This window comes from Opisthocomus hoazin, chromosome 4, assembly GCF_030867145.1.
Source record: "Opisthocomus hoazin isolate bOpiHoa1 chromosome 4, bOpiHoa1.hap1, whole genome shotgun sequence".
In the NCBI taxonomy this organism is placed as follows: Eukaryota; Metazoa; Chordata; class Aves; order Opisthocomiformes; family Opisthocomidae; genus Opisthocomus; species Opisthocomus hoazin.
Genome location: NC_134417.1, coordinates 49,239,839 through 49,266,258, shown reverse-complemented (window position 1 = coordinate 49,266,258; position 26,420 = coordinate 49,239,839). Strand labels below are relative to the sequence as shown.

At 41.7% G+C, this 26,420-nt stretch overlaps 1 protein-coding gene across 7 annotated transcripts in view; it reads left to right on the top strand.

Moving 5' to 3' along the window:
- RBMS3 (RNA binding motif single stranded interacting protein 3) overlaps positions 1-26,420 on the top strand; it is a 722,203-nt gene that overhangs the window by 543,677 nt on the left and 152,106 nt on the right. For all 7 annotated transcript variants that reach the window (XM_075418969.1, XM_075418970.1, XM_075418972.1 and 4 more), the window contains one exon: positions 22,705-22,862. In XM_075418969.1, the coding sequence (XP_075275084.1) occupies positions 22,705-22,862 (158 nt within the window). The remainder of the gene's footprint in view (positions 1-22,704; positions 22,863-26,420) is intronic.

Genomic DNA, 26,420 nt, shown 5'->3' with positions numbered 1-26,420 from the left:
CAAAGCAGGGGACGGTGGATTTCATGTATCATTGCCGCTCCCATGCTGGGCAAGACAGGGGCCAGGCAGGACCCGGTGTCACAATGTACGTATGGCCTTGGAGGTTCCTGATGCAGCCTTCCATTTTAATGGCAAACAAAGAGCAGTCCTGAAGAAAATTTGGGTCTGAAATGTAAATTAATTTAGGCTATTGTATATGTACTACACAAAGCAGTGATGACTCTCTTTATTTTACCTTATGTATGAGTAAACTCCACTGTTCTATTACTAAAGCCTGCTGTTGCTATTGCATTGCGATGACAGAAACTGATACTAAAGGGATGCCATTTCCAGGTTAGGTGGACCAGCAACCTCACCCAGGATGGCAAATGCTGCCTTTTTATGCTTACTATAAAGCCTGAGGTCCTACTCATTTAAGGGATGATGGCTGAACTGTGGAAGCCATTAGAAGCGCCCATCACTATATTTTATTGTTCTCATAAAGTTCATGAATTAAGACCCGCATTTTAAGCATCATTTACTGTTAACTCCTTTATTAACTATTTATGTATCTTTAGAAAAAAAGTGGTGGTGTGATTCTTGGGGGGTTGAACTATGCTTAAATTCTAACTTGTGAGTTCTGCATGCTAGGAACAGAAATCTTTCCTAGCTTTGAACATGTTTTCATAAGAAGATTTTAATTAAGTTTGGTCCTCTTTGTGCTGGTGAACTAAAGAATTTGGTTAAAACCATGTGAACATGGCAGTCTAGTAGCCTGAGTATAGCTAGAAGTTTGACAGTGTTAAAAAATGGGGGGGTGGAGGAAATGTTGCTTGATAATAGAGTGGGCACAGGCATAAAAGAGCCCAAACCCAAAAACAGAGGGCTGTGTTTTCAAAAGTAATGCAAAACAGCATTTCAACAGTAATTCAAAACGTGCTTTCCCGATGGTGGGTAAGAATGTTCCTTCCTTTTAGGTATTCTTTAGGAGCTTATGAGATTAGTGTTGTGCAGTCTTCTGTTGTTTCTATAGCCTTTCATCCTGGGATTTACAAACAAGTATTGTGCTTTAGCTTGTACATAACCCATCTCATTCAGAATAATTTGTTGTTGAACCTACTTGGCCAAGTTAATATTTACTTTTTGTTTGATTTTATTGTCAGTTCAATCATGGGTAATTGACAAATGGCTTCAGTGAAGTTGGACCAAAGCTTAGCTACTTTTTATAAAAAATTTAAGCAGTCTTTCATTTCCAGATTTATTTCTACATACAGTATTTCGAGCAAAAGATTTGGGAAGGTATTCCTTTACAGATTAATTTTGGTTCTGTTGGTGGTAGAGGTTTTCAAATAGCTACTGTAAGTTAGATCAGCAAGACTGTCAGCTGATTAAGACATCATTGATTTATATATTTGAAACAACTGAAACAGAAGTCTATTTATACATTAATTTTTTTTTCTGGATTCTTTTGTGGTTTGTGGGTTTTTTTTCTACTTACTGTCTGTTTTAGGAATACAGGTTCTGGTGTTGCATATACTTTTCAGGCCATATCTGCACATTAGGGGTTGCTTGTGAAAATGAGCTGTTCATCTGCCCCACCCTAAGCCTTGCACTCGTCCTTTTAACGTCATCTGGCAAGGAAAGGCCAGATGCTCAAAACCACAGGAGATTGCAGGGGATGGTATTGAACCTGTGTGAGGATGAGGTCTGAAGGGACGGTACCACTTTCAGCTGCTGCAAGGCTTTTAGGATCAAGCTGGAACGAGCTTATGAGTGAAAGCAGACATAACCCAAAGTCTTAGCCAAAAATTCTTGGGCTGACTTTAGACAGCAAAGCTGAATTTAGTGTAGTTGTTTAGAATGACTTCTTCCTCTCATTTCCATCTCTAAAAGGTTAAGCATAGTCAGTGCGAAGAAAAAGCTTTCAGACTCAGACACGGTCCTCAGCCTGGGGTCTGCAACCCCCTCAGTCCTCTCTGCCTGTTCTCACGGACTTCAGCGCGAGGTGCAGGTGCTAAAGCAGAGCAGTTTTGGATTAGGATAATCGAGGTCCCTTATGACAATAGCTTAAGCAAAAACATCCATTAAATGTCTCTCACGTATACCGGGGGGCTTGCTCACCTCCACTGGTATTCAGTTTAGCCAAATATTCCAAAAACTGCACAGAAATATTAATATTTCTGTTGTGAGCCTTAAACTTTAGTCAATGCTTTTCTTTCCACAGTGTGCAATCTGGACAAGTCTGGAAAATATTCACGTTTTCTTTTCTTTTTAGAAAGCACAGTCAACATTAATGGCCAAAGCATACTTAATAAATAAAGTGAATAATTCAAACTGTTCTTGAAAGTCAATTTGAAAAATAGAAAATATTTTATGCTTGAAGGCACTGTGCTTAAAATCAGAGAAGTCTTTTTCTCCCTTTCATTGAAGACCCAGACTGGGATATACAAAGCCAGGCACATAGGGCGCATCCGAACTTCGGTGGTGTGGGCATGCAGACGTCTGAGCACATACCTGTGCCTTTGTGTGCAGTTCCATCATTAGCAGGTAGCTTTAAGTGCAGCCATTTGCCTTCAGCTCCAAATGCCCAGTGCTATTCAATTGCAGTGATACAATTTTTAATGCAATGATTTGGGGTGCAAAATAGAAAGTTTTAGTTTGTGTTTTTAAAAGGATCCTGGCAAAATCTCTGCAAGCCAGATCTTCTCTGCAGAAGGTTACTTTTAAAAATACTGTCCCGTTCTCTAGAATAAATAAGATTACCATACCTGTGAATTTGTACATGGTCACACTGTGAAAGGAGAGATGCTTAGTTGCACTGCCTGCACGTAAGCATGGTTGTGTTATTTTCCAAGAGAACAAAAGATTAGCTTAAATAAATTCAGATTGTTTTAAAGATTGCAATAGAAAATTATCATTCTATTTTAAAGTGGTTGCAAAATACAAGATGGCAAAAGTTCATTCACTTTAAGTTATGGGATGAGGAAAGCCCTGAGCCGTCTGTAAAAGACAGCTTTTGCAGCATGATTTGAAGGTAGAAGGTGTTGAGCCCTGTCAGCCTCAGCAAGGGGGATGAATTCCACAGTGATCCCTTCCCTGAAAACCTCTTGTCGCATCCCCTGTTATTTATATCTTAAAGTTTTTAGCTTGGACACCCCAGAGTGTCTTAATGAAATGATCCAATAGAAGGAGTAAGACGGTTTCAGGAGGGAAACCCAAAACATTGAAAGGATGAAATACTATTAAAAAATGTTTCTTTTTCTTCTGGGGACTTTTTTTCTGATCAGATGGCAAAATCTTGTAACGAAGTTACGAGCTGAAAAGCTTAGAGGGCTCCCTTCTTCTTTTTCTAGTCTCCATGCAAGTACCAGTCAGTTCCAACCCCGAAACGACTGGCAAGCTGAAAATGGTACGGCTCTTTCCTTTCTGGGCCTGCTTTCAGGGAAAAAAGTTGGGATTTGCCACTGCTGTGCCGCTTGCAGTGTTTCTCATGGAGGCAGACGGCTCCTTTGCCCACACTGCCGTCGGCAATGCACCAGCAGTGGCTGGTCCCAAGCCCCTCTCTCTGGCTGGGGAGCAGTGGAGAAATGTGGTCATGGTGGTGGGGTGTGGGTGTGCACGGCTGTGCCCTCCCCTGTCAGTCAGCAGGTGGGTTTCCCGCTCTCCTCACTTGGCATGGCTTGAGTGTTCCCAGCTGAAGGTATGGAGTTGGAATCATGTGTCGAAATAGTTGGGTTTCAAGAGCAATTGTACTGTGTTTTGTCAAGAATCACAGGGCTCAAGTAGTACTCTTCAGCTAAGCTTTGGAAGCTACGTTTTTTGTTGCCCGTAACATGGCGACCTCAGTTTGTGCACTATCAGAGCATCTTTTCCGTTACCCACATGCCTTGTTTTTATCATACTCTAATCTTGCCTCATAGTGTTGCTTTCTTCGAGTTTGTTTGATGTAGATGGGAACACCCACATAGAACCTCACCCCCTTTTTTTCTGTAATTAATTCAGTAATCTTTAATGTGAATATCTCTTGTTGAAGCCTTCAAACCCACTTCTGAAATACATACTCTTCTTCAACAGTTTGGCACTGCACTTTCCGCCGTTCCTTTCAAAAAATGTTTAGAAGAGGAAAGGGAACAATTTCCCCCTCTCAGGGAGACAATCCACTCATTGCTTTGGGGAATAGTTTGGAATAAACAGATAGAGCTTGCACATAGAATTTAACAAGCTAAATAATAGTCCTAAGGCTGTTTCTTTCAGTTTTGTCCAGCACCAAGCTTATGATGATGAATCTTGTGAAATCTCTAGACTAGTCGCTATTCCCATAGTTCTTACACTTAATTTTTGGTCAGTTACTGCATTTTTTTTTCTTCTGCTTTTCAAATAGCAAAGGAAGCGTGGTAGGTGGCCCAGTGGAAATTTACTTAAAAACAAATCCTTCAGCTGGAGAAATCAGACTGATGCACAGGAGTGTTGATAAGACTTGGGCTTCTTTGCCCTGGGGTTGGCGAGACCTGTAGATACCAGAGGCGCAGTTGTGACCCTCCTGACTGAGGAGGGGGCAGAACACGCTGTTACCGGATCAAAGAGAAGGATTGTTTTTAAGTGCCATTTGCAATTGCTCGGTATGCAAAGTGGCTGGCTTCTAGCTGAGAGTTGAGCACCGGTTATCCTGATGCAGTTGGAGAAAGATGTAATTTTGCAGAATCTTGGAAAGGTGCCGTCTTCTGACTGCCAGGACCAGCACCGTGCGTCTGCTGGGGAACATGTAGGAAACATGTCTGGGGCATCCACAGGTTTGCTCGGGACTCATGCTCTTTGTTGTGGTGCCACTTTGCAGGCACAAAATCCAGCTCCTCGGTGAACAGGGCAGGAGGACATTTTTGGCATGCAGAGTGACTGTGTGCAACTAGCAGTAGCGAAGACTCCCACCAAAATGCTGGATCCTGTGCTTTGGGTCCAGAAAAATTACACCCGAGGAAACAAAGTCTACTTGGGCGTAGTGTGGTGGGTGTCTTGGGAGCAAAACATGGATTGTTTTCTGCCTCTGAAGGCGTTTTGTTTGGTGTTGATGGAGAAAACTGAATCATATTTTAACAAGTAGCAGCGAGAGCTGAGGGTTTTGTTTTGGGGGAGGGTTGGTAAAGTATGCTCGTACATTTTGCTTTTCTGTCCAGAATATTAGCGTTGTTGTGGCTTTTTGTTTCTCCCTTTCAATGGTGTAGGTTGACGGAGAGGTTAGATACCAGTTCTGCCTCAGTGATTCATTAAAGCAGAGCTGGAGGAACGGAAGTCACCCTGTTCAAAGGTGTGGGGAGTGTTTTATTGTTCTGCACGGTGCTGTGAATGCCAATGATTTTGCAGCTGTGAAAAGGGCTCTTAATGAGTTTCAGCATTTTAATGTACTTCAGGTTCCCAATTGTACAAATTTAAGAAGCTTAGCAATTCAGTATCTCCTGAATAATAGCATTTATTTTATACTCTAAATACACTCGGGGAAGTCTCAATAATATTGCAGGAAGTCTTGGTAATATTGCGGCTCCTTCCCAATGTAAGAGCTTTAGAGGACCTAATTGACTTGAACAGTGGAATTGGTCCTTTAAAAACATGCACACACAGTTTTTGATTAATGAGCCCCATAATAAATCATTAATCTTTTTTCGCTCAAAAAATGATCTGAACAGTTTTCAGAGTAGAAGAAGTTGTGTATGTTTTCCTAAACTGTCTCAGTGATACAGTGCTTGCATTTCATGTCTATCATCTCAAATTTACTGAAGAAATAACCAAACCTAATTTAATTTTTACAAAAACAAGTCCAAACTCTCAACTACTTGATTACTAAGAGGCACGTGAAGAAACATCTAGATAGGAGTACTTCCTCTTAGAATAATAAAAGCACTGTAAAATGACCATGTAATAAGTGTCCTTCTTCCTGAAGGATCCCAAAGTGCTTTTGCACATTTTCTATCGTCAGTGTGGGTCATTCACCCATTACTTGAATGAAACCAGTCTTTACTGGCTGCATTAAACAACACTTTTTATAGGAAGGAAATCACAAATAACTCTTGCATTTGAAACTCTGGGGAGAATTTGAGGTAGGCAGATTGTAATTGCCCACCTTGGAACCGGGCCAGAAGACTGTGATTAATATACCCAGGCTGTGCTTTAATTGTCCCAAAGTAGTCAGGGCTTTGGCTTCAAGTGTGCTTTGTCTCTGAATAGTATTTCTTTTTCTTCATGTTAATTTTGGAGCTTACAGAATGGGTGGCAGGTTTAGCAGAACTTAAAAGCAGGGAAATTTTTTACTTCCATGGGGAACAGCAACATTGGGACAGTGCAACACAATTTTCTGCGTGTATCTCAAGTGACAGAAGCTGCTTGCATATTTTGGTTTTTCTTCCTATTTCACTGCATGGCCTTCTGATTTGGTTGGATCCCTGAAAATATTTTCCCCACACTTTGCTATTTTGAACTCTTTTAATATCACTGTTTGAAGTTTTAAAATTAATAGCAGAGTAATACAAATGGCTCTACTCCTTAACTTTTTGCTTTCTCTGGCAATTGCATGATGTTCCGAAACAGTGTAATATTTCAAAAACCTGTGAAAGGCAGCCTAGCAGGTTAAGTTGATTGATCTATAAAAGCAGGGTCATGTAACTTGAACCTCTTGCCCTTAACAAGCAAACAAGCTGCAGGGGCTGTTGATGCTTTTCTCAGCAGAGCCAGGCTCATCCCCTCCCTGGCAGGGTAAGGGTTGGGAAACCTCTGAATGCCAAATCCCATCCTGAGGCTGCTGGATGTGCGTCTGTCTGTGACAGTCGCTGATCTGCAGATCCACAACTGAGTCAACATCAGGCTGGGACATTACTCAGTGGGATCCAGTAGATATTTATTTTTCTCTTGGGGAACCTGAGAGTGTTTAAGGGATTTTGTGTAGATATGACCAGCTTCCATATTTAGAGCATAGGGTCGGCTTTGGGTTTTTGTGGAGGTTTTGTGCCCACAGAATACATGCAACATTAGCTAGGTCTGTTGAGCAAAGTTGAGCTGAGCAGAAATTTCTCAGGACAGTAAACTATCAAGTTTGATCCCTTAGGTTTAAAGTGTTTACATGGCTTGTGGAAAACACACGGACATCCACAGCTGTATGTATTTTACCAAGAGCCACCAGGAATTGATACAGTCGTGATGGGAACTTCACAAGCAACCTCTGGAATTTCATAGGCATCCACTTAGAGGCATTGTACATGGTACCTTTCAGTCCTGTCTCCTTTAGGAGCCAACTGCATTTTGCCTCCTCAAACAATGGTTGAAGTCGTTTCCCAAGTATTGGGTGATTTTCTGCTTATGTCATCAACTGCTGATACCAGTATCAGCAAGGATAAGCACTGGCATAAGAAGAGTGTCTCTGATAAAACACTCCTACTTTACATGATAAGGTAGCTCGCTCTCATTCTAGTTCTTTACCCTGGTGGTGCAATGTTAGATAGCTTTGAGTTTAAGGTGTTCGGCTTTTCTTTTCACTAAAACTATTTTGAAAACAAGCTGCCAATATAGCACATGGGAAAGGTAATCCAGAAGCCTAAAGTGTTCTGTAGTTCAAGTTCCTTTCTTTAACGCTGTCTTTGTAGTTGTAAAAAAGATTCTAAAGCCAGAGAAAACAACTCATCTTTAAGGACCAACGCAAGAGCCAGATCCAGCTTCCAGTGTCGTAGAAGGAGACCCACTCAACTCGCGCTACACCCTGCTTGCAGATTCTTTTTTTGCCTTTAATTCCCAACCATCCACTACATCCAAAATGCTTTCTTTGTAATGCCTTTCCAGTCTGGGACTCCAGGAATGCCTTTCTATCTTGTCTTACCGTTTTATTGCTGCAGTAAGTTCGTAGAGTTGCTTATGGTTTAAAAGTGAGAAAGAGGATAATAGCATCCTTTGTTTGTTGGATTGATACAGCCATCACTTTTTATATGAAAGGCTTATGCATGTATACAAATAAATATAAAGTATGATTACACGCAGATATATTTAATCACACACAAGCGTACCACCAGCTAAGCACATTAAGTGGCTATGTATGGGGATACCTCCTTTGTATACACAGTCACTCGCACATATGTATGCGTAATTGCAAATGGGCCTCCTTTTTTGGAAGTCTGGGTATAGGCTTCTGTGTCTTTGCACATAGACATCTGTTTACCCAGATCTTCAAGATTGAAAGCATGCTTAAACTGGAATGTACTTTTATGTGTATAATATATTTTGTTGTTACATATGTAATACAGAGCTGTACTTATGTACTTAAACACATCATTCCCATGCATATACACACCCATGGGCACACACACACAGATATACATTAGCCACAATTGAAATACTGTGTAGATGTAAGAAGAACAGATGATCATGAGCCACAGAGAGCTCAACATCGGAATGCTAGTGCATTTTCTCACAGGCCAGCTTAGTACAACACAGCAAATCATTGACACGCAAGCAGTCACAGCCAGTTGTATGCTATGCAGGGCGACCAAATCCACATTTCTGGAAACATAAGGAAAGACAGAATTACACGGTTTGGAGCATTTCCTTCTTCCTTTCCTCTTCCTCCTCCTCACGGGGACTGGTCACATGTACTCAGGTTCAGGCATTGTGCTCTGTTTTGAATTTCAACTTCTAGTATCTTTCAATCTCTGCTATACTGTTCTCTTACATCATCTTGTGCTGCTCCTCTACTGTTTGCCTCCTGGTCTCTTGGTTCCAAAGGAGCTGAACTGCATGAGCTTTTGCAGGTAGGCACCCTTCATGCAGCAATGCCTTTGAGCTTGTCCTCACTGTCCTGGGAACAGCCCTGTGCTGCAGAGCTCCTGTCTCGCCACGCCAGTTCCGCTGCATCTCACCAGCTGACTGCAGACAACTGCGTGCGTTATTTTATTTTGAATGTGAGACATCTTTGCTTATTGGTCTTCTCAAAGCTCTTAATTTTTGCCACAAGAACAGTACATATGCCCTTTCACATCAGTACCATGAGAAGGGGGGAAGTTCTTTTCTCTCTCCACAGCAGGACCAGGATATGGCTCCTCATGGCTCAACAAAATTTGCTTTATAGCTCTTTCATAATCCTTAGTAAGTGGATAGAACTGGCCACGTTGTCCACCTTGCGATACCTGTTGTAATTTCTGAGTGATTTTCTGCTTCCTTCTGCAGAAAATCGGTGACTTTGTCTTTTCAATGTGAATATGCAACTGGAAACATTCATTAGCCTGGAAAACGTGAGTCAGCATTCTCTGCTCAGAAGACTGAACTCTTCTAGCTGATACAAAAGGCAGAAGGAACTAATGAAAAGTTTGCAGGAAAACTCATGAAGAACTCACGCTTTCTTTGGTTTTGGAAAGTAAGAGAGTTCATAGACTTCTTTTTGGTTTGCTGCCCATCTTGTAGAGAGGCTATATTCTTTGTAGATGGCAAAGCACAGTAAAATTCCCACTCCTCTCTGCTTTCATCAACTGGCAAGAGAAGAACCACATTTCTCTTACTGCACTCTCCATCCTTGTTTTTGCCCCTGATATTGTACAGTTATAGGAGTGCCTACTACTCTACTTTGGCTTTCCCTAAACAACTAGCTGATGCGTTCGGTCACTCAGATCCTGATTTTCTGTCTGCACAAAGATAACATACCCTTAAATATTGCTTTCTTCCCCAGTGGTGCTGGTTTTTTTGTGTCAGGGAATGGAAGCTTTGATGCTTTGCTTGTCTCCCTCTCCCACAAGGGCTATGAGGAATGACAGATGCCTGGCTCCTCTTCCCTATCTGGAGACTGATGTGGTGTTTCCTCTTCTGCTGCTTGTCCAGTGGCCACAATGGGTTATTGATTTCCCTCACTGTACTGGGTTTGTCTGGCAAGGTTTTGGTAGCTGGGGGTCCACAGCGGTGGCTTCTGTGAGAAGCTGCTGGAAGCTTCCCCTGTGCCTGCTACAGCCAGTTCCAGCCAGCTCCAAGACAGACCCTCTGCTGGCTGAGGCTGAGCCCATCAGCGACAGTGGTAGCGCCTCTGGGATAACATATTTAAGGCGAAAAACTGCTGCACAACAGCAGCCAGAGGAGAGGAGTGAAACTATATGAAACAACTCCGCAGACACCAAGGTCAGTGAAGAAGGAGAGGGAAGAGGTGCTCCAGGCACCAGAGCAGAGATTCCCCTGCAGCCCGTGAAGGGTGGAGAATTTGGGAGTGACGTTGAGCCTGGGAAGAAGGGAGGGGTGGGGAGAAGGTGTTTTTAAGATTTGTGTTTATTTTCTCATTACCCCACTCTGATTTTGATTAGTAATAAATTAAATTAATTTCCCCAGTTTGAGTCTGTTTTGCCCGTGACAGTAACTGGTGAGTGATCTCTCCCTGTCCTTATCTTGACCTACGAGCCTTTCATGTTTTCTCTCCTCTGTCCAGCTGAGGAAGGGGAGTGACAGAGCGGCTTTAGTGGGCACCTGGCGTCCAGCCAGGGTCAACCCACCACACTCACCTCATGTCACTGCTGTACTTTTCTCATTCATTAGTGGTAGCCTCTCCTGCTCCCCTGGAGCTGGGCCCAGCCCCGGGTTAGCTAAGGCCAGAGCAGGAGTGGAGGTGGTCACACACGTCCCAGTACCCACGGCAGGCTACCTGCTGTCTAGGCTCCACTTCTTGACATTGACTGCAGCTGCTGGACAGTGGACTTCTCTGTCGGCAAAAATGTGGTGGGACAGTGCCAATGCTGCTGAGATTGCAGCCTGGAGAGCATGGGACTGTGCCTGCTTCATTTGGCAAAGAGGCAGGATTTCAGCCCCATTGTTAAGCCTTCTTCCTTGCTTTCGTGCTGTTGGCCCCTAATCTCAGCTTCATTGACCAGGGCAATTACATCACATGGAGCAAGGGTTGCTCTGATGGACGCAGAGGAGAGCACAGACAGCTCAGCTGCTCTGGACACGGGGGTGCAGCCGTGAGAATCACTGTGATTCAACCCTGTGTTTTGGTTCTGTTTTAACATCATATTTTTAAAATAAAGGAAAGTTTCAGTTTCTTCACTTACTAATAATAATTCCTCATCTTCATCTGTGAGAGTGAAAATTGAATATTTCGAGGCCTTTTTGCTAACTCTCCACTGGGACTTGCTGACTCAGCACCAAGAATTCCACACACAGGGAAAATGTGGTATTGCTGTGTCTGTCGTACTTCTGAGCAATAACCGTCACTTGTCACATTTGAAACATGACTTGGTTGCCTTTTTATATCTGATGCATTTAGGAAAAGTACAAGTATTTCTGCAGTGTATGTTTTGTTAGTTGAGCCTGATCTTAAATGGGAACGGTATTTTTGTCTGTGTTAAATACAGATTTCTCAAAATAAAACTGTCAAGGCTGTGTTTTATGGTGGATTTTGTTTTCCTTAAGCAGTATGCATGTAGATTTTTTTCTTAAGTTTCTGTAGGAGTTAAAAGAATCCAGACTCCCTGAAAATTGATGCATCCTCAAGGACTAGTAGGTTTCCATTTCTGGCATGTGCATCCAGACGAATAACTGTTCTCTAGCAGTTTGTATGGACTGAGGTTAGGTAGACCTCAACCTTTATCCCAACAGGAATTCCCAGACAAGAAAATTCTGACTTCATTTATGGTTTATAGGAAGTAACGTAAAACATGACAAAAGAGAGCATTTGGTTTTCTTCACAAGCAATAACATGGGATCTGTGTGCTGCTTGAATTCGCCTTTGGGTCAATAGACCAAATATTAAAAAGCATTATGCTGTCCCAAAAAGTCCTCATAAAGCTTCTAATGCTTTCCCAGTGCTGATAATTTACTACTGTTAATAGCTACAGTCTTTTTCCAGTGCAAGTGCAGACAGTTAGATGCTAAAGCTTTGAATTTTACATGAAGAAACCTGAGCTTCCTGAGTTAGCCCCAACATAGAGAAGCTTCTGAAGAGAAACGTGTAGGTTCCCGTTGATCTACAGACAGATGCAATATCGAAAATAATTTAACCCTATGTCCATATATAGCATTTCAAATCTATATTGTCTTCATTTTGCTGGCAGCTATTAAAGGCAAACAATAAATGCATGATAATCATCAGAAGAGATGCATCCATTTGTCTTTTTACCATCTTTATTAATCTGAATATAGTTTTAAAAGTATTTTCCAAGCACAAATCCTGAAATTACCAAGTGAGACCAATGAAAATTTTGCTGTAGAATTCAGTTAGAGAAGGATCAGGCCATGACAGAGTAAATACTCTGTTCTTAGGGAGAAGAGCTGCTAGAAATAGTGGACAGAAAGTCTTAAAGCCACCCTGGCCAAGTACGGGTTACAGGTGCATGAAAACATCTGTAACTTGTGCCCCTGCTGCTTAATTATGACATCCTGTGGCCACTGGAAGATCAGACAGCAAAGCCCCCCCCTTTGCCACACTCCTGTCATTTTGGAAGTCCCATTGCTTCCTTTTCTGAGCTTGAGGAGCAACATGCAACCTTGGCTCTAACACCTGGCACAGTCTCTGCAAAGTACACGAGAGAGTTAATCCATAGGTTGATCTAAATGCTTCGCATCTGCAGCTTGAGGAACCCAAGTTTGTCCTCTACAATGCCAGATTCTGGTTGCACTGAGTGGTGTCATTGTATCCTGAGATAGATTAGGGATAAAACCATTAATTTCCACTGCCATTTGTAATCCTTTTGGTCCAGTGTTACTGTCATGAGAACAGAGACGCTCTGCTTGAAACTTTGAGGTAAGAAAGTAGCACAGCCGAGTCAGCTCCGGTAGTCACCAGACGATGGCTTGACAGTTGCCACCTTGACAAATGTAGACTAAAAAAGCGAGATCTAGAAATTCTGTAATAATTTTAACCATTTACTCTAGAACCAACCTTGCTTTGTACACAAATCCAGCTTTTCAGGGTCTGTTATCATAACCTTCCATATTTCAGCTTATGAAAAGGAGAACTCTAGATTTCCTGATAGAGTTTTACATTGTCTGAGTTCCATCGTGAAGCTCTGTGTTTATGTCAGGTGTTTGGGAGTATTATGTTTTTAAGTAGAGCAAAAATAATTGTAATTTTCTTTTTGAGATATTATTACAATTGGACATTTTTGCACTGAACATTTTACATATTAAAAAAAATGTATTTCAACTGATTAGTGTTACTGACACTGCAGATCTTTTTTAAAGAACTGAAATAAGCAGTGCTACTAAATACTTACTATTTGTGTGTATTATGTTTTTCAAAATGCCAAACAATCACAAGAATCCATGACAATGGGATGTTTTTCATGCATATTTCTAAGATCTTTTTTTAAGAGCACTTTAAGTTAAACTGTTAATTTAATTTTATTAATTTAGTGCATGCAGCATTTTAGCTCAAATTAGTTTTTTTTCATCCATTATTGATAATGGAAAGTTTATACTATCACCTGATTTCATGCTATGTCCTCTGTAAAGCAAATAATCTCTTTGGTGAACTCTTCTTTCTCTGTTTGTGTAAGTATATACATGCACGTGTACAAATGCACCCTTTCTGTGGGACAGTATCATGTAAAATGCAATACAGTGAGAATGTGAATAGTAGGAGTTAAATTGCAAGATTCATTGACTTCATGCAAGGACAAAGGACTTGACTCCTGTCTAAATATCGGTGAGAAAATCCTGAAAATATACATCAATCAGCATGTCATTAACCCAGTATAGTATAAAGCAAATAAACATACTCGATGCAATATTGTCTAAAGTGCAATAGGACTCTGTGTCTTAAGTTCACTAGGACACAGTTGGTGAGAAATCAAAATAAATAGGTAAGGTGTTCGACTTAGATTGCAGATCAGCCTTTTGCTTCCAGAGGTCATCAGTGAGTTTCTAATTTAGGGTTCATGGCTGGGAGATTAGGTAGCATTTTCAGAAACTTTTATAGACAGGCTTCAGGTAATCTAAGGTGATTAATTGATTCTTACTTAACAGCAATATAAATAGCAAAGCAGTCATTGAAACATTATGAAAGAGAATATGGAGGCAATTGAAGATCATCAAAGCCAGAGTGAGACAATGATTTCTGCAGAGGTTGAGCCGCCTTTCTGTCTGCAGTGCACTGTGCGAGTTGGAAAATGTGGCAATTTTTTTCTAGGAAAACTAAGAAGTAAGAAGTTCTAAAAACTACACTTTGTAATGGCAGAAGTATGAAAAATAGTTTTTTATATCAGTCTGTGATAGTTATGGTTATGATCGTATTTTGTGGAAATAAAAGGAGTTACCATGTATCTTTTACAATGCTCTGAAGGCAGCGACCATAGCAACTCAAGTCCATAATTGCCACAGAAGACAAAGGGCAAATCAGATCACCATTGGCAGATGAAATGCGTGATGGAAGGCTTTGCAGCGGCTCTGCGCTGGACAGGCCAATAACAATTCGGTTCCAGCAATATTTAGCTTTAGCAAATGCTGTGATGTCCATGAACAAACTTAATTAAGAAAGCTGAGTCCAGCTTACACAGCACAGCACTCTGATAGTTTGCACAGTGAGAAGACATCCTGGGCATATATAAATTGTGAACTCTTTTTAAAGTTCATGGTTTTAATTAAAACAGTACTTATAAATAATACTTCACTGTGCATCTGGCACAGGTATTTGTGACAAATAATTTCCTACAATACTTCTTTTTCTTTTCATAGGTCATGGCTTTTAGGAATTTGCTTGTTTGCAATTTTTTGACAGAATTTGGTGGAACAAATTTTAGCCTATGCCTTTTTTAAGGAATAACTGCGAAGAGTGTTTGGCAGAGAGGTGATGGCAGGGTAAGGCTGGGTGCCTGAGTCACATCTCTCTTCTGATTAGATGATCCCAGGCAAAGGATTTCTAATGGCAAGCGTTCTTCTCTTGGGTCATTATAAAGCTCAGAAGTGCTTAAATTTGCTATTCAAATAATAGTAAAATACTTTTGAAAATCATTGAGAAAATGCTTTTCTTCAAAATAGCACTTAGAAGTGTTTTCTGTGTTTATGTGCAGAACCACTGTGTCTTTTCAGAAAGTGTGCTTGTCGTTGTAACAGGCTTTCGACATGACTCGTTGACAGTCAAGCTTATACAGTAAATGCATGCTGCAGGTTTAGTTTTAGATGTATTTATAATGTTTGATGGATTGGGCTTAATTATTGCTGTACAATAGTTGCATAGTTATGCTGAGGCTGAATCTCCTGCAGTGCTGTGGAAAAACCACATTGCTAATAAATTTTGAACTGTTCAAGTGTAAAAGTCGGGTCGGGTTGGGTACGGAAGATAATTTATGAAACGTATGGTCAACTAAAAAGGTACAGTGACTTCTACCATGAAGTAGATGTATCAGGGTGAAAGATTCAGCATCTCAGGATGTTAAATCTTGATGTGTTGGAGTCTTTGAAAGGCCATCAAATGACATACAGATCCTTGGAAGGTACCTAAGACAAAATAAGCTTCTTTGAATACCCTCACGTCTTCTGCTCTGCAGTACTTTCCCTGCAAAACCTTCTAGTGTTCAGACACAGTCTTGGTTGAGAAGACAGCTGGTGTTTCTGGCAGTGCCTGCTGCAAAGAGCCTTGGAAGGACTCTTGACAAGGTGGCCAGCATCGCTTCCTTCCACTGTGTCTGTTGGATTATCGGTATTTAGTGCACTAATAAAATCCATGTAAAGTTTAGGCTTTCTGTACAGTCTTGTAAGCCTTTTGGTGTGCTGCTCAACAAGAGAGTGAAACCAGCCAGGGATCGATAGTTAACTGGCCATTGATTTAGCTGTCTACGCTGTTAAAAATGTGCTCACGCCAAGGGATACAAATAAGCTGGTAAAAAGTCAAAGGGAACCCTGGAAGCTGCACTTGACTCATTCTGTTCACCTCATGTTACTGCAATGATGGCTTTCAATATGTCGTTAGCAATTCTGTAAAGCTGGACCATTGCTATAGTAAGTGTTCCATGAGGGTTTGTTTGTTTGTTTGTCCCTTCTTTTTATAAAAGAAACCAGAAAGTGAAAATCTTTGAAAACACAACTACTATCACTTTATTCAAATCAGTGCATCTTCATTGATTTGCAGGTGTCATGCAGATGTATGCAGGCAAGATCCCAGTCCCCAGCCACTGCACAGAACCCCTCCCTCGTGCCTCCGCTGAGGAGGAGGAAGAGGGTTTCCTGCCGTCATTTCTCTGATACCGGGAGGTGGTGGAGTTTAGGGTGTCTTTCTTTTAACTTTCACACCACCAGCCCGTGTTCAGCCTGCCTAATGGTGACAACGAAGTTAGGAGCATCCTGCCATGCTTGCATAGGTCAGTGAAGAGAGAACGTCTCCAAATGTTACTTGCAGACATTAGGTATTAGATCTGTAGTTGAACACCTGAATTATAAATTCAGTAGCTTACTCTGTTTGAAAACTAGACCTATTGTACATATGTGCAAAAATATGCCACATTAACTCTAATGTGAAAAAGCAGCAGGAATAAATGGGGAAACAATAGAAAACTGTGGAAAAAAAAATCCTTTAATTCAGATTTTTGATGTCTGAACCCAATCAAATGCATCAAATCAGCTTTCAAATTAATGTCTGTTTCAGATGTCCTAGAAAGTTCTCATGATCTGCAGTAATAATAAGTAAATATTAAATAATAAAACAACAAGAAGAGATATTGAATGTGAATCTACTGAGAGAAAGTATTACATGCTGCTTCTAAATTTCTTTTAAGCTCAGTGGCTTGTATAGAATCTAGTTTAGAAATAATCTAATAAACTGAGTGTCAGACTGATGCTACCATACAACTACAGTTTTTAAAATACTGAGCAAGCACTGGAAAGTTTATGAAATGGCATATAAATGTTCCAATATAAATGATCTGGTTTCATATAAATGGTTCCACATAAATGGCTTTTTCCGTAACGAGCATAGCTATTTTTATGTTAAGGGGAGACAGAAGATCAACTCAGATCTTTAAAGAAGGGAAGAAATTACATACATAGCTTGAAGATCTGGGCAGTGGCCACTAGGCAGAGATGAACTAGTTTTGGGAAATACTACTTGAGGGTGATTTGAACTTGGGTCTAAAATGTTCAGAAAGACCTGACCATGCTTGTAGAAGTGAGCTGCGATACTGACCTCTGGCGATGTTCATATAATGAAGTCTCAATCTATTAAGGACAAGAAAAGCATATGATCTATTAATATAAATATTGATTATATCTTAAAAAAGAGGAGTTCAGAATCTCCTATCAATCCACATATAAAGTGATATTCCTAGAAGTTTGGAAGGTGGGAAGAGGAATCCTTTGAACTAATAATCGGTGCTTAGCTTCCTAGAGCAAGCTACTCTGAGGAGAAATAATTCAGGTTGAATAAAAAGAATTGGTACATAAGGTTCCCAAATAAGCCAAACACACTCTGTTTCCAGCCTCACTGAGATTACAGGAGGTTTAGTTCCTTTTGGGAAAAAATAATGTAGCCAAAAACTGCCCGCCCCTCCCTACACATGTATCTTTAAGGAATGCGTTACTAAATGTACTGCGTAAAGAGGCTCAGCCACTTCTCGCACCAGCAGGAATTATTCTTTCAGCTTTTCATGTGTTGCTTCCAAAGATTATCTCAAGATGGGAGGGAAAATCCCATCTGAGCGTTGTTCTTTCTTTGAAGAGTGGCTGGCAGGGTCCAGCGAAGCAAACAGCAGACTTTGAGTTGCAGCACGCCCTCCGCTGGGTTTTACCCGCTTCAAATGCTGGTGGTGTACTGCGTTTCAAATCCTCTGCGTTACAGACTTCTTCTGCCTCCTTGGCACAGGCCTTGGGAGCTGAGTGACTGGCTCAGTTTTTGCTAAAAGGCAGTGACAAAATTCCTGGCTGTTTCCCCAGTACAACTGCTCCTGACTGTTGAACTCCAGAGCCTTGCGGCAGGACGCCTGCTGCCGAGTGCTGGAAGTGATCTGAGCTAATCAGAAACTTGGTTTTGACATACTGTTAATGTGCAGTATTCACAATTTTAAACCGTTCCTAGCTGTGGTTGTGGCCAGTTTGGGAGTGTCTATCACGTGTACCCCCCAGGCAGTATAGCCTAACTACAGCGTATGTGTGCAGCTAATGCCCCTGGAGCGCAGAGGCCAGAGCAACTGAGGTATTTGGGCTACAACGATGGTGGAACAGGCTGGAGTGGGAGCAACGGGAGTTGCAAAAAGCCCTGCACTTGTCTGGAGAGGAGCTTCAATTGGCTCAGTTTCTCTTTTTATTGTTGTTGGTCCATTCTGTGGCACTCAGCGTACCCACACAGCCTGGCACACCCCAGGACCCCAGAACGAGCTCAGTATGGGGTGCGAGGCTGTGTCAGGCTTTCAGAAGGCTGGGGCTGAGTGGACGAGCTAGCCTCCGTTTCTTTGGGACTGCAGTGCAAGTGCAAGCTGTACTTGGGAAATGTGGCCCGCCTTGGGCTGCCAAATGGGAGGTCTTGGGTGACGTGAATGAGGATGGCCAGGAACAGGCTTTTGATGGTGCCTTGAGACCGCGCTTGCATGTTTGCTAATTAGCCACGTTTGGGACACAGGGTCTGGGAAAGGTGGAGCAGCCGTGCCACCACACTGCGGCGAGCCCCCCACCGCTCCCAGCAGCCCCCTCCTCTTCCTCCAAGCCCATGGGGCTGCAGGCCCTGCTCCCCCTGGGGCAGCCCTTTTCATATGTGGGGGATTAAACCCTCTTTGGGAAGACTGGAGGGGGAAAGTGGGATGAGGGCCACAGAGCCAGGGTGGCACTGGGGGCTCTTGCTTGGCTGGTGGCCCTCCAGCGGTGGCTCCAAGGTGGCGACCGAGGCACGGCCAAGGCATGGTACGGTTGGAGGTGTTTGTGGCCTGCTGCTGTCCCACCACTGCCATCCCTGTCCAAAATACTGGGGGTGTAAGAGGAGAAGGCAGTTGAGGTGACCGTGACGATCACACAAATGACTTTCTGCTCTCTCACGGACGACTGGTCAGTTTGGGACCGGACCTAACCATAAATGGGATTTTAGTACCGCAAGGTGAGACGCAGCGTTTTTTAAGGCCTAGTGAAAAGCCATGGAACGAATTAAATGAACCAGAGAGGGCCCGGGCCACGCTATGTAGGTGCAGACACCACAGTTACCACCAGTCCTGCAACCCTGGGATGTGATCCTTCACTGAAGGCAAACCTGACTGTCATTATGAAAGGCTAGTAGCTTGTGGGGTGCTTGGGCTTATGGTTCTGGTTAAGCTCATCTTGTCAACAAATCAGCACATTTTGAATGGTCGAATGCCTGCCTTTCGAACTGAGAAGCTTGGCAGTTACACTGGGGCTAGGGAAGTGAGTATGTCGCGCAGGAGCTTGGAGAACCTGGGATGAAAAGGCTGGGGAAGAACACGGAGCATGTGTAGCACCTCCTGGTCACAGAGGGGATCTCTGCACGACTGAGAAGGATGCCAAGGAGCCCCGGTGCCAGAGGCTGGGAGCGGGGGCGAGCCTGCGAAACAGGGGCTTGTGAGGGTAGGTGGCCATGGGGGCTGGCAGGGCAGCCGGGCTCCGCGCCCCTCCTGTGAAGCCTGCTCAGCTCCAGGCTTCATCGCTGAGAAGACGTTTCATCTCGGTTCAGTTTGTGGTGCAAAATACGGTTTCTGTGGGGTGGTATTTCACTGTAAAGGATAAGGGTATTTCTCTAAATGCGACGTTTGTATAGTAAGGCAAAATAAAGTGGATTTTTTTCCTTTCTTAGAAAACCCTGTTGCGTTGTGAAGGTAGCGTGAGTGGCCTCATCTGTCTCTCTCTGCTTGCAGCTCTTGTTTATCATGTTGATAAAAGATAAGCTTGGTAAATCCTTGTGAGAGAGTGAATATGGCCTGCTAGTCTTTCATTCATCCTCAGAGTCCACGGATGTTTAAAACAATGGCATTTAATCTGTAACGCAGTTAAAAGGCTTATGTGTTCCTACTCCAGAAGTGAGACACATTGGCGGCAGTTGTTATTTATTTTAGTTGTTTGCCCCAGCTTGAAAACTGAGTAGTCAAAAGAAAAGTTCTCATTTTAATATTCTGTGGGACTGAATTGCTTCAGTGAAAGCAAAGGCTGTTGTGCAAGCTACTGATGCATAACTCTACTTTTTTTAATAGCGGTAGCCTGCCTTTTGGCTATGGGGATCTCATCTGGGTGAGGCTGTTGTTTTTTTCCCCTAACCATTGCTAAGGGATGTCAGTCCCTGAGCACCGTTTGGTTGATTAATCAAAGTCCTTAACCAATCAAGGGGTAGAAGTTTCCATAACAATGTGATTACTTCTGAAAAAGTGTGCCTGTTGGAATGATGAAACTTTCTACTTTGATTTGCTTCTGTAATGCCTCTGCTTTAACTGCCTCAATTGCTCACGTTTTCAAAGTACTTAGTAACAATGAAGATGCTTCCTTATCTTCTGTACCTTTCCTTTTTCTGGGGGGACAGGGGCAAAACATAACAAGCAATAAAACTAAAGTAGTTTGCACACAGAAAAGGGGAAAAATGGGGGGGGGGAAGGAGAGATAAAATGTTTTGGGTTTTTGTTTGTTTGTTTTTCCCAAAGCTAGAAGAGTGATCTGAAGCTCAGATTCCTCTCTTTTCTTGCCTGCTTTCCCTCCAGGACTGTTCACATGATTTTCCTCGCATTGTCGATACTGTACTGGTTCTGACCCCTCACTAATATCTTTTGGTTATCGGAGAGGAACTAGCTTTCAGATCTGTATGAATGTAAATTGAAGTGAGAGAAAGGAAGATGACTGCAGGGAAAGCTGACTGGAAAGGGAAAGACTGTTTTTCTAGATTTGGGCTTTGTAGCTTCAGTTCAATTGCAGTTAAGTTCGCTGTTCGCGTGTGTATGGTTTTCCTCTCCTCTGCCCCTTACTATAAGGCATGGTAATAACTGGGTATATTTTTATGGACAGCAGCTTGAAAATGTGCCTACTTTGTTATTTTATTTTTGTTTTGTAAAATAATGGGGAATTCAACCTGCATGGTAATGTGTTGTTTCATGGGGTAATGGTTCTGGAGATGCAAAGCCAGAATGCAGTGGGAGTTAAGCAGTGTGTCCAAAGGCAAGTGTTCACAGCTCTTAGGTCAGAATCCAAATTATACAATAAAGCAGTATTACATGCCTCCTGATTTTGGACCCTTTGCGGTATCCATTTGCAGCTTTTCTTCTCATCTTCTCATCTAAAATTTCCCTTGAGCCTTGGTTAAAGGAAGCTGACAACTTTCTTTGGCTTCTGATTCTGGTATTTAGCTAAGCTAGGCTTTGTTTAGTTCTTCTTGTCCCTGTAAAGATGGGGTGTGTGAATCACAGCTTGAAACAATTTCTGCTAACTTTTTCGAGGCCTTGAATGTGCTGGGCAGTGATGGAGCAGACGTCTTGGTTCTGTCCTGTCTTCTAGAAATAGGACATGTGATTCTTTGTGTTTGACAAGACACATCTGCACTTATTTTAATGGAGTGTAATTTGAAACTAGTTTAGTTAAACCAGGGCAGATGGCCACAGGACTGTGTATAGTGGTGCTGCTGTAAGATTATTAATCTGGTTTTAGGGAACCTCATAGCAGAATAAGGTAATACAGTTGTCATATAAATCTCGGCGTTGAACAAGTACAGATTAATTCTGCCCATTAAAATGTGTAATGAAAAAGAATCCAAAAATCTTAGAAGTCTTTGTCAGGTAAGGTATTGTCTGGCTTACTGCACAGCATAAAGATTGTATCTTATATTTTTGGTTATTAAGCATTAGCTAAAATTATGTAGTCATGCCTGATCCCAGTCAGACTTGTACTGACAGGTGATCAGATATTACATAAAGCTTGTATCAATGAAAATGGAACCAGAGCCATGAAAATTTGCAAGGGCTTAACTAAATTGATTTAGTGTAATCAAGACCTGGTTGTCTGTAGACAAGGTTTTTATTTACTGCTTTAATACACTTATTTTACATACGGAATCTATGCGTCTTTCAAGTTCCTTTGCAGTGGTTCAGCAGGCAAGAACAGAAGTTGAAATGGTTGCCAAAATGGAAAGTTTAGCCTAAAAATCCAAAATAGAAGGAGAAAGCTGTCTTCAAATTTCTTTTCTCAATTATTCGTACTAAAGGCTTTATTTTATAAGATACTTTATTTCAGTCTCAGAATAAACATGTGCCTTATCTCACCAGGACCTTAGATTGAACTACAGAACTCCCCCCACCAAGTTAATTCTTGTTGCACATTATCAACAAAGACATTTCTGATAAGAAAAAAAAAAGGAAAAGATACTATGGAAAGTGTTCTGTGGTTTCAACCAACCTTGCTTATGATGAACAGGTTGAATGGGAAGTCTGCAGGCTGGGAAGCACATCTGCTTAAAACATGTGTTGAGTTTTCTTTCTTCATTTATGATAACAGTGAGCACATTTGTGGAAATCATGTTTTCTTCACAATCTGTTTGCTAAATTAGGACACAAACCCGAGAACACTTGTGCATGAGAGTAATTTTCTATAAATGAGTAGTGTCACTGAGTTCAATAAGAGCAGTCACGCATAGAATTAAGCACATGCATGAGAGTTTGCAGAAATTTGGCAAATAAGTTCCCATCATGAACAGATTGCCCAGCTTTGCTTCTAATGCAGCTATAAATCTTTGGCTTGCTCCTATTTTGGGTAGCCCTTGTTGTATGAGCCATAAGCTATTCTATTGTGCTAAGCCTAACTGAGGATATTTCTCTTATTTTGTCATAGCAACAAGAGCAAGATCCCACAAATCTATACATCTCAAATTTACCCGTTTCCATGGATGAGCAGGAACTGGAGAATATGCTGAAACCCTTTGGACATGTCATTTCCACCAGAATATTAAGAGATGCTAATGGAGTCAGCAGAGGAGTCGGCTTTGCCAGGTGAAACTTTTAGTCTTTTTTGATTCGTGCACATTTTTTGGCTTCGGTCCTTTGCAGATGCTGTCTATTCCATAAGTCTGAAGCCTCATAGCTATGGAAAATGCAGAGCAGCACCCTTATCAGACTATGTGTCTGTTCCTTCCATCAGGCTGAAGAATATCGATGCAGAAGGATGTTCATTTCATTGCTCTAAAGAATAGTTCATTGTATGTATGTGTATGTAAATAAAAATCACTAGGAATAGTGCGCTATCCATGCAGTAACAAGCTTGGATAATAATAAAAGTCGTACAGCCAAAAGCACACACTTCGTGAAGAAACTGTTCAAATGTTTAGCAAAGATTTTGCAACAGGAAGAAATAAATTTAGGAGCTGGAAGAGCAAAGGGAAGGAACTGTAACTGAAGAAACGTGGCTTCCTTGAAAGCTGCAGGGAATTCAAGCCTGTGAGAAGAGCTTAGAGAAGAAATATTTGCATATAACTAGCCCTGTCAGTGTAGTCAGGTATTTGAGACAGAATGGGCAACATATTATTACAGTGTGCTTCATTGTCAGTACAGATAGACAAGTTTCCATGTTTACTCTCATGGAATATTTACATAGAGTCTCTTCAGCTTAAAACATTCTTAAATCAAATAGTTTCTTTTGAAAAGCCAAGGAATAGAGAGCTATATATATAAAAGTATTGAAAAAGCAAATGAGAAATTTGCAGTTGTGCTATAAAACAGTCTGCTTCGAAAGAAAAGGAAAAAAAATCCCAAATCATTGTTTCTACAGAATATTCATGACATTGTTCTTTGTGGAGGAGGCAAAAGGACTTAATCATTGTGTGTATTTCTTTGGAATACACCGTATCTTGGTATATGGTGGCACTGCTGTTAGTGTCATAACACTACCGAGTGAAATGAGATACTGGGTGATAAAAAGGTAGCTTGCAAGAGAAGTGACATTGTGGTGTTACCTTTGTCCTTGATGTGAAAGATCATCATGTGCAAAGAATGTTAAGACATCGTTGTCTGAATTGGAATGGAAAAAGGCATAACATAAATACTGAAAGACAACATGCAGTTCTTTATACATTCTTGCAGATAGTAACATGAATTTTTCTAGCTCACAAACTATAGATTAGTGTAACTCATAGATAAACTTGCATTTTAAAAAATTGACTTTGTTTGTGGAAATGTGTTTAATTATGTAATGTTTCAGGAAACCTTTAGTGATCTAACATGAAGGTTGTGTAATTCACCATGCAAACGACACAGGGGTAAAACCTTTGCTCCATCAAAGTATACAGCAGATCTACCATTGACTTGAATGAGGCCAGAGTTAATCCAGGAATTTAGAACAGTAGCTGAATACTGACTCTTGTCTTTGCAGAATTATCAGTACAAGCTTAAATTACATGACCACCTGACCTTCTTTTTGTAATAAAGGACTATTTGGTATCTTTTTCCTGCATGTCAATCCAAATAGATGAATTTGTTTAGCTTTGCTTGTAGCCATGAAGGTTTCGTTCTGGTGTGCCTACAGGGTGAGCAGACGTTGAGTGGGGGTAAAGGCGGTACAGGTAGGGGATGGCAGCTGTATTTCAGTCCAGATAAGATTTCAGAAGTCCAGATCAGCAACCTGTGTTGTGATCCTGGCTAGTATACTTTCTGACATGGGGCCTTTCATCACAGTATTTCTTGCCTGCTTGTGGAATGTGCCATGCTGCTTAGCATAGCTCTTAAATGAGCCGCAGTAGCACAGGAGATAAAGTTAAGTTTGCATATGCTAAAATGATGCAGCATCCAGCAATTTTTAAATTTTATGTTTCAAAGTTATTAATTGCTATGATGATGAGAAAATCACTTTTTGATTCTGCCCAATTATGTGAATAGTCAATCTCAGAATAAGTATACTCAAAAAGCAGTCAGAAGTAAAGACTTAAGGTGGACAGATATTGTCAGATTTTTCTCCTAAATGGGTGTGACCAGCAGTTTCATAGTACTGCAGGTGGCTACTTAATCATTTATAACTCAGGTAACTTTGAATGCTGTTGGATCAAAATTATCTGAGTAATGTCTGGCCACATTAAGGTTCAGCCTCCTTTAAAGTACGCATGTACAAAGCTAACTCTTTTTCAAGCTGCGAAAGTATTTCCTGTCGCTTGCGTCCCTCAAAACCAACTGAACAGATTTTCCCGAAACTTTCCAGAGTATTTCACTGTGGCTTGAACCCAACTGTGCTAGGTATGTCTCGGGGGAGATTTTGAGGAGGAAAGTTATGAGCAAGGGGCCAGAGAAGGGAAGCTTTAGACTCTGACTGTGGCTCCACAGAAGTCCATCCAGTTGAAAGGGAATTGCCGTAACCTCTGGACACCTGCCTCTGCCCCCACCCTTGCCTGTGCTTCGTACTTCAAAGCCATGCTACCTGGCTCCGGGCTCTCAGTGGGAGCTGGCATTCCACAGCACTCATGTTGCTGTTGTCCTTTGGCAGCATGGGTTGCTGCTGACACCGGCAAGCAGAAGCTGGGGCTAAACACAGCCTATCAGACAGCAGAGAGAGGAATCAGGAGGAGGAGGGGGAAGAAATAAGTACTAGAAGTAGGGAACTAGGAAAAGGAGGCAGTGCGGTTGAGAAGCTTTGAGTTCAGTCTGTTGTAAGATTGCATGTCGAAAGAAGGAATGATGCAGCGTTGCCCTCATGCAGGATTTCAACACAAGACTTAAAAATGTAGGTGTTTCTCTTCAATCCCCGTTGCTGGGAGTCATCTAATGACTTCAGCATCTAATCTTTCATATAAAAAGTGTGAGTGGATTCTTCAGAGCTTAGAACAAAAACACAGTCCTTCATCCTCAAAGAAAAAAAAAATGCAAAGGGAAAAAGCCACATAAACTGGATTTGAAGACTTCTTTTGAGGTATAATTTGAAAGCTGGTCTCTTATAATTTGAGTTTTGCAAACAGGTCATTAGCAATATTGTTGGTGGTGTGAGTAAAAAGCAGATCAGAGGTACTGAGTAAGTGAGAAGGTCTTTGAGGGAGGCCGGAATTACTGGATGGGAGAAGGTACTGAGAGTGTGGAGGGAATTTAACTTTATCCTGAAGATGTGTTTGTTGTCACATAGAAAGAGGTAACTGTATGTGCTGGAAGACCTGGCTTTCCACAGGCCCATCAAGGATGAGTTCCAGATGTTAAGGTGGGAGAAGACAAAGAAGTAACACAATCAAAGTGGAGCCACAGCAGTAGTGCTGTTCTGCAAAATGAAAGGGGGAATATTTAGAGGGAGATTTCTGAGGATCAGTGATGTTGCTGCTTTGGAGGCAGAGAAGTGTCAGCAGCACCAGGGGATAGAGAACATCCATGCAGTTTAAGCATGCATTTGTGAAGAGGGGAAATGCTTCCTTCTTCCTTATTCAAGGGTTTAATTGAAGACAGTTGAAAAGGTGCTATAAATTTAGCTTGAACAAATCCATCATCTGGGACAGTAGTGCAGGCTTAGATATTGTGAGGACCATTCCTGCTTTCAGTCAGAGGAATGATCTGTCACATCCTACATCTTACACAGGAAATTGCTTT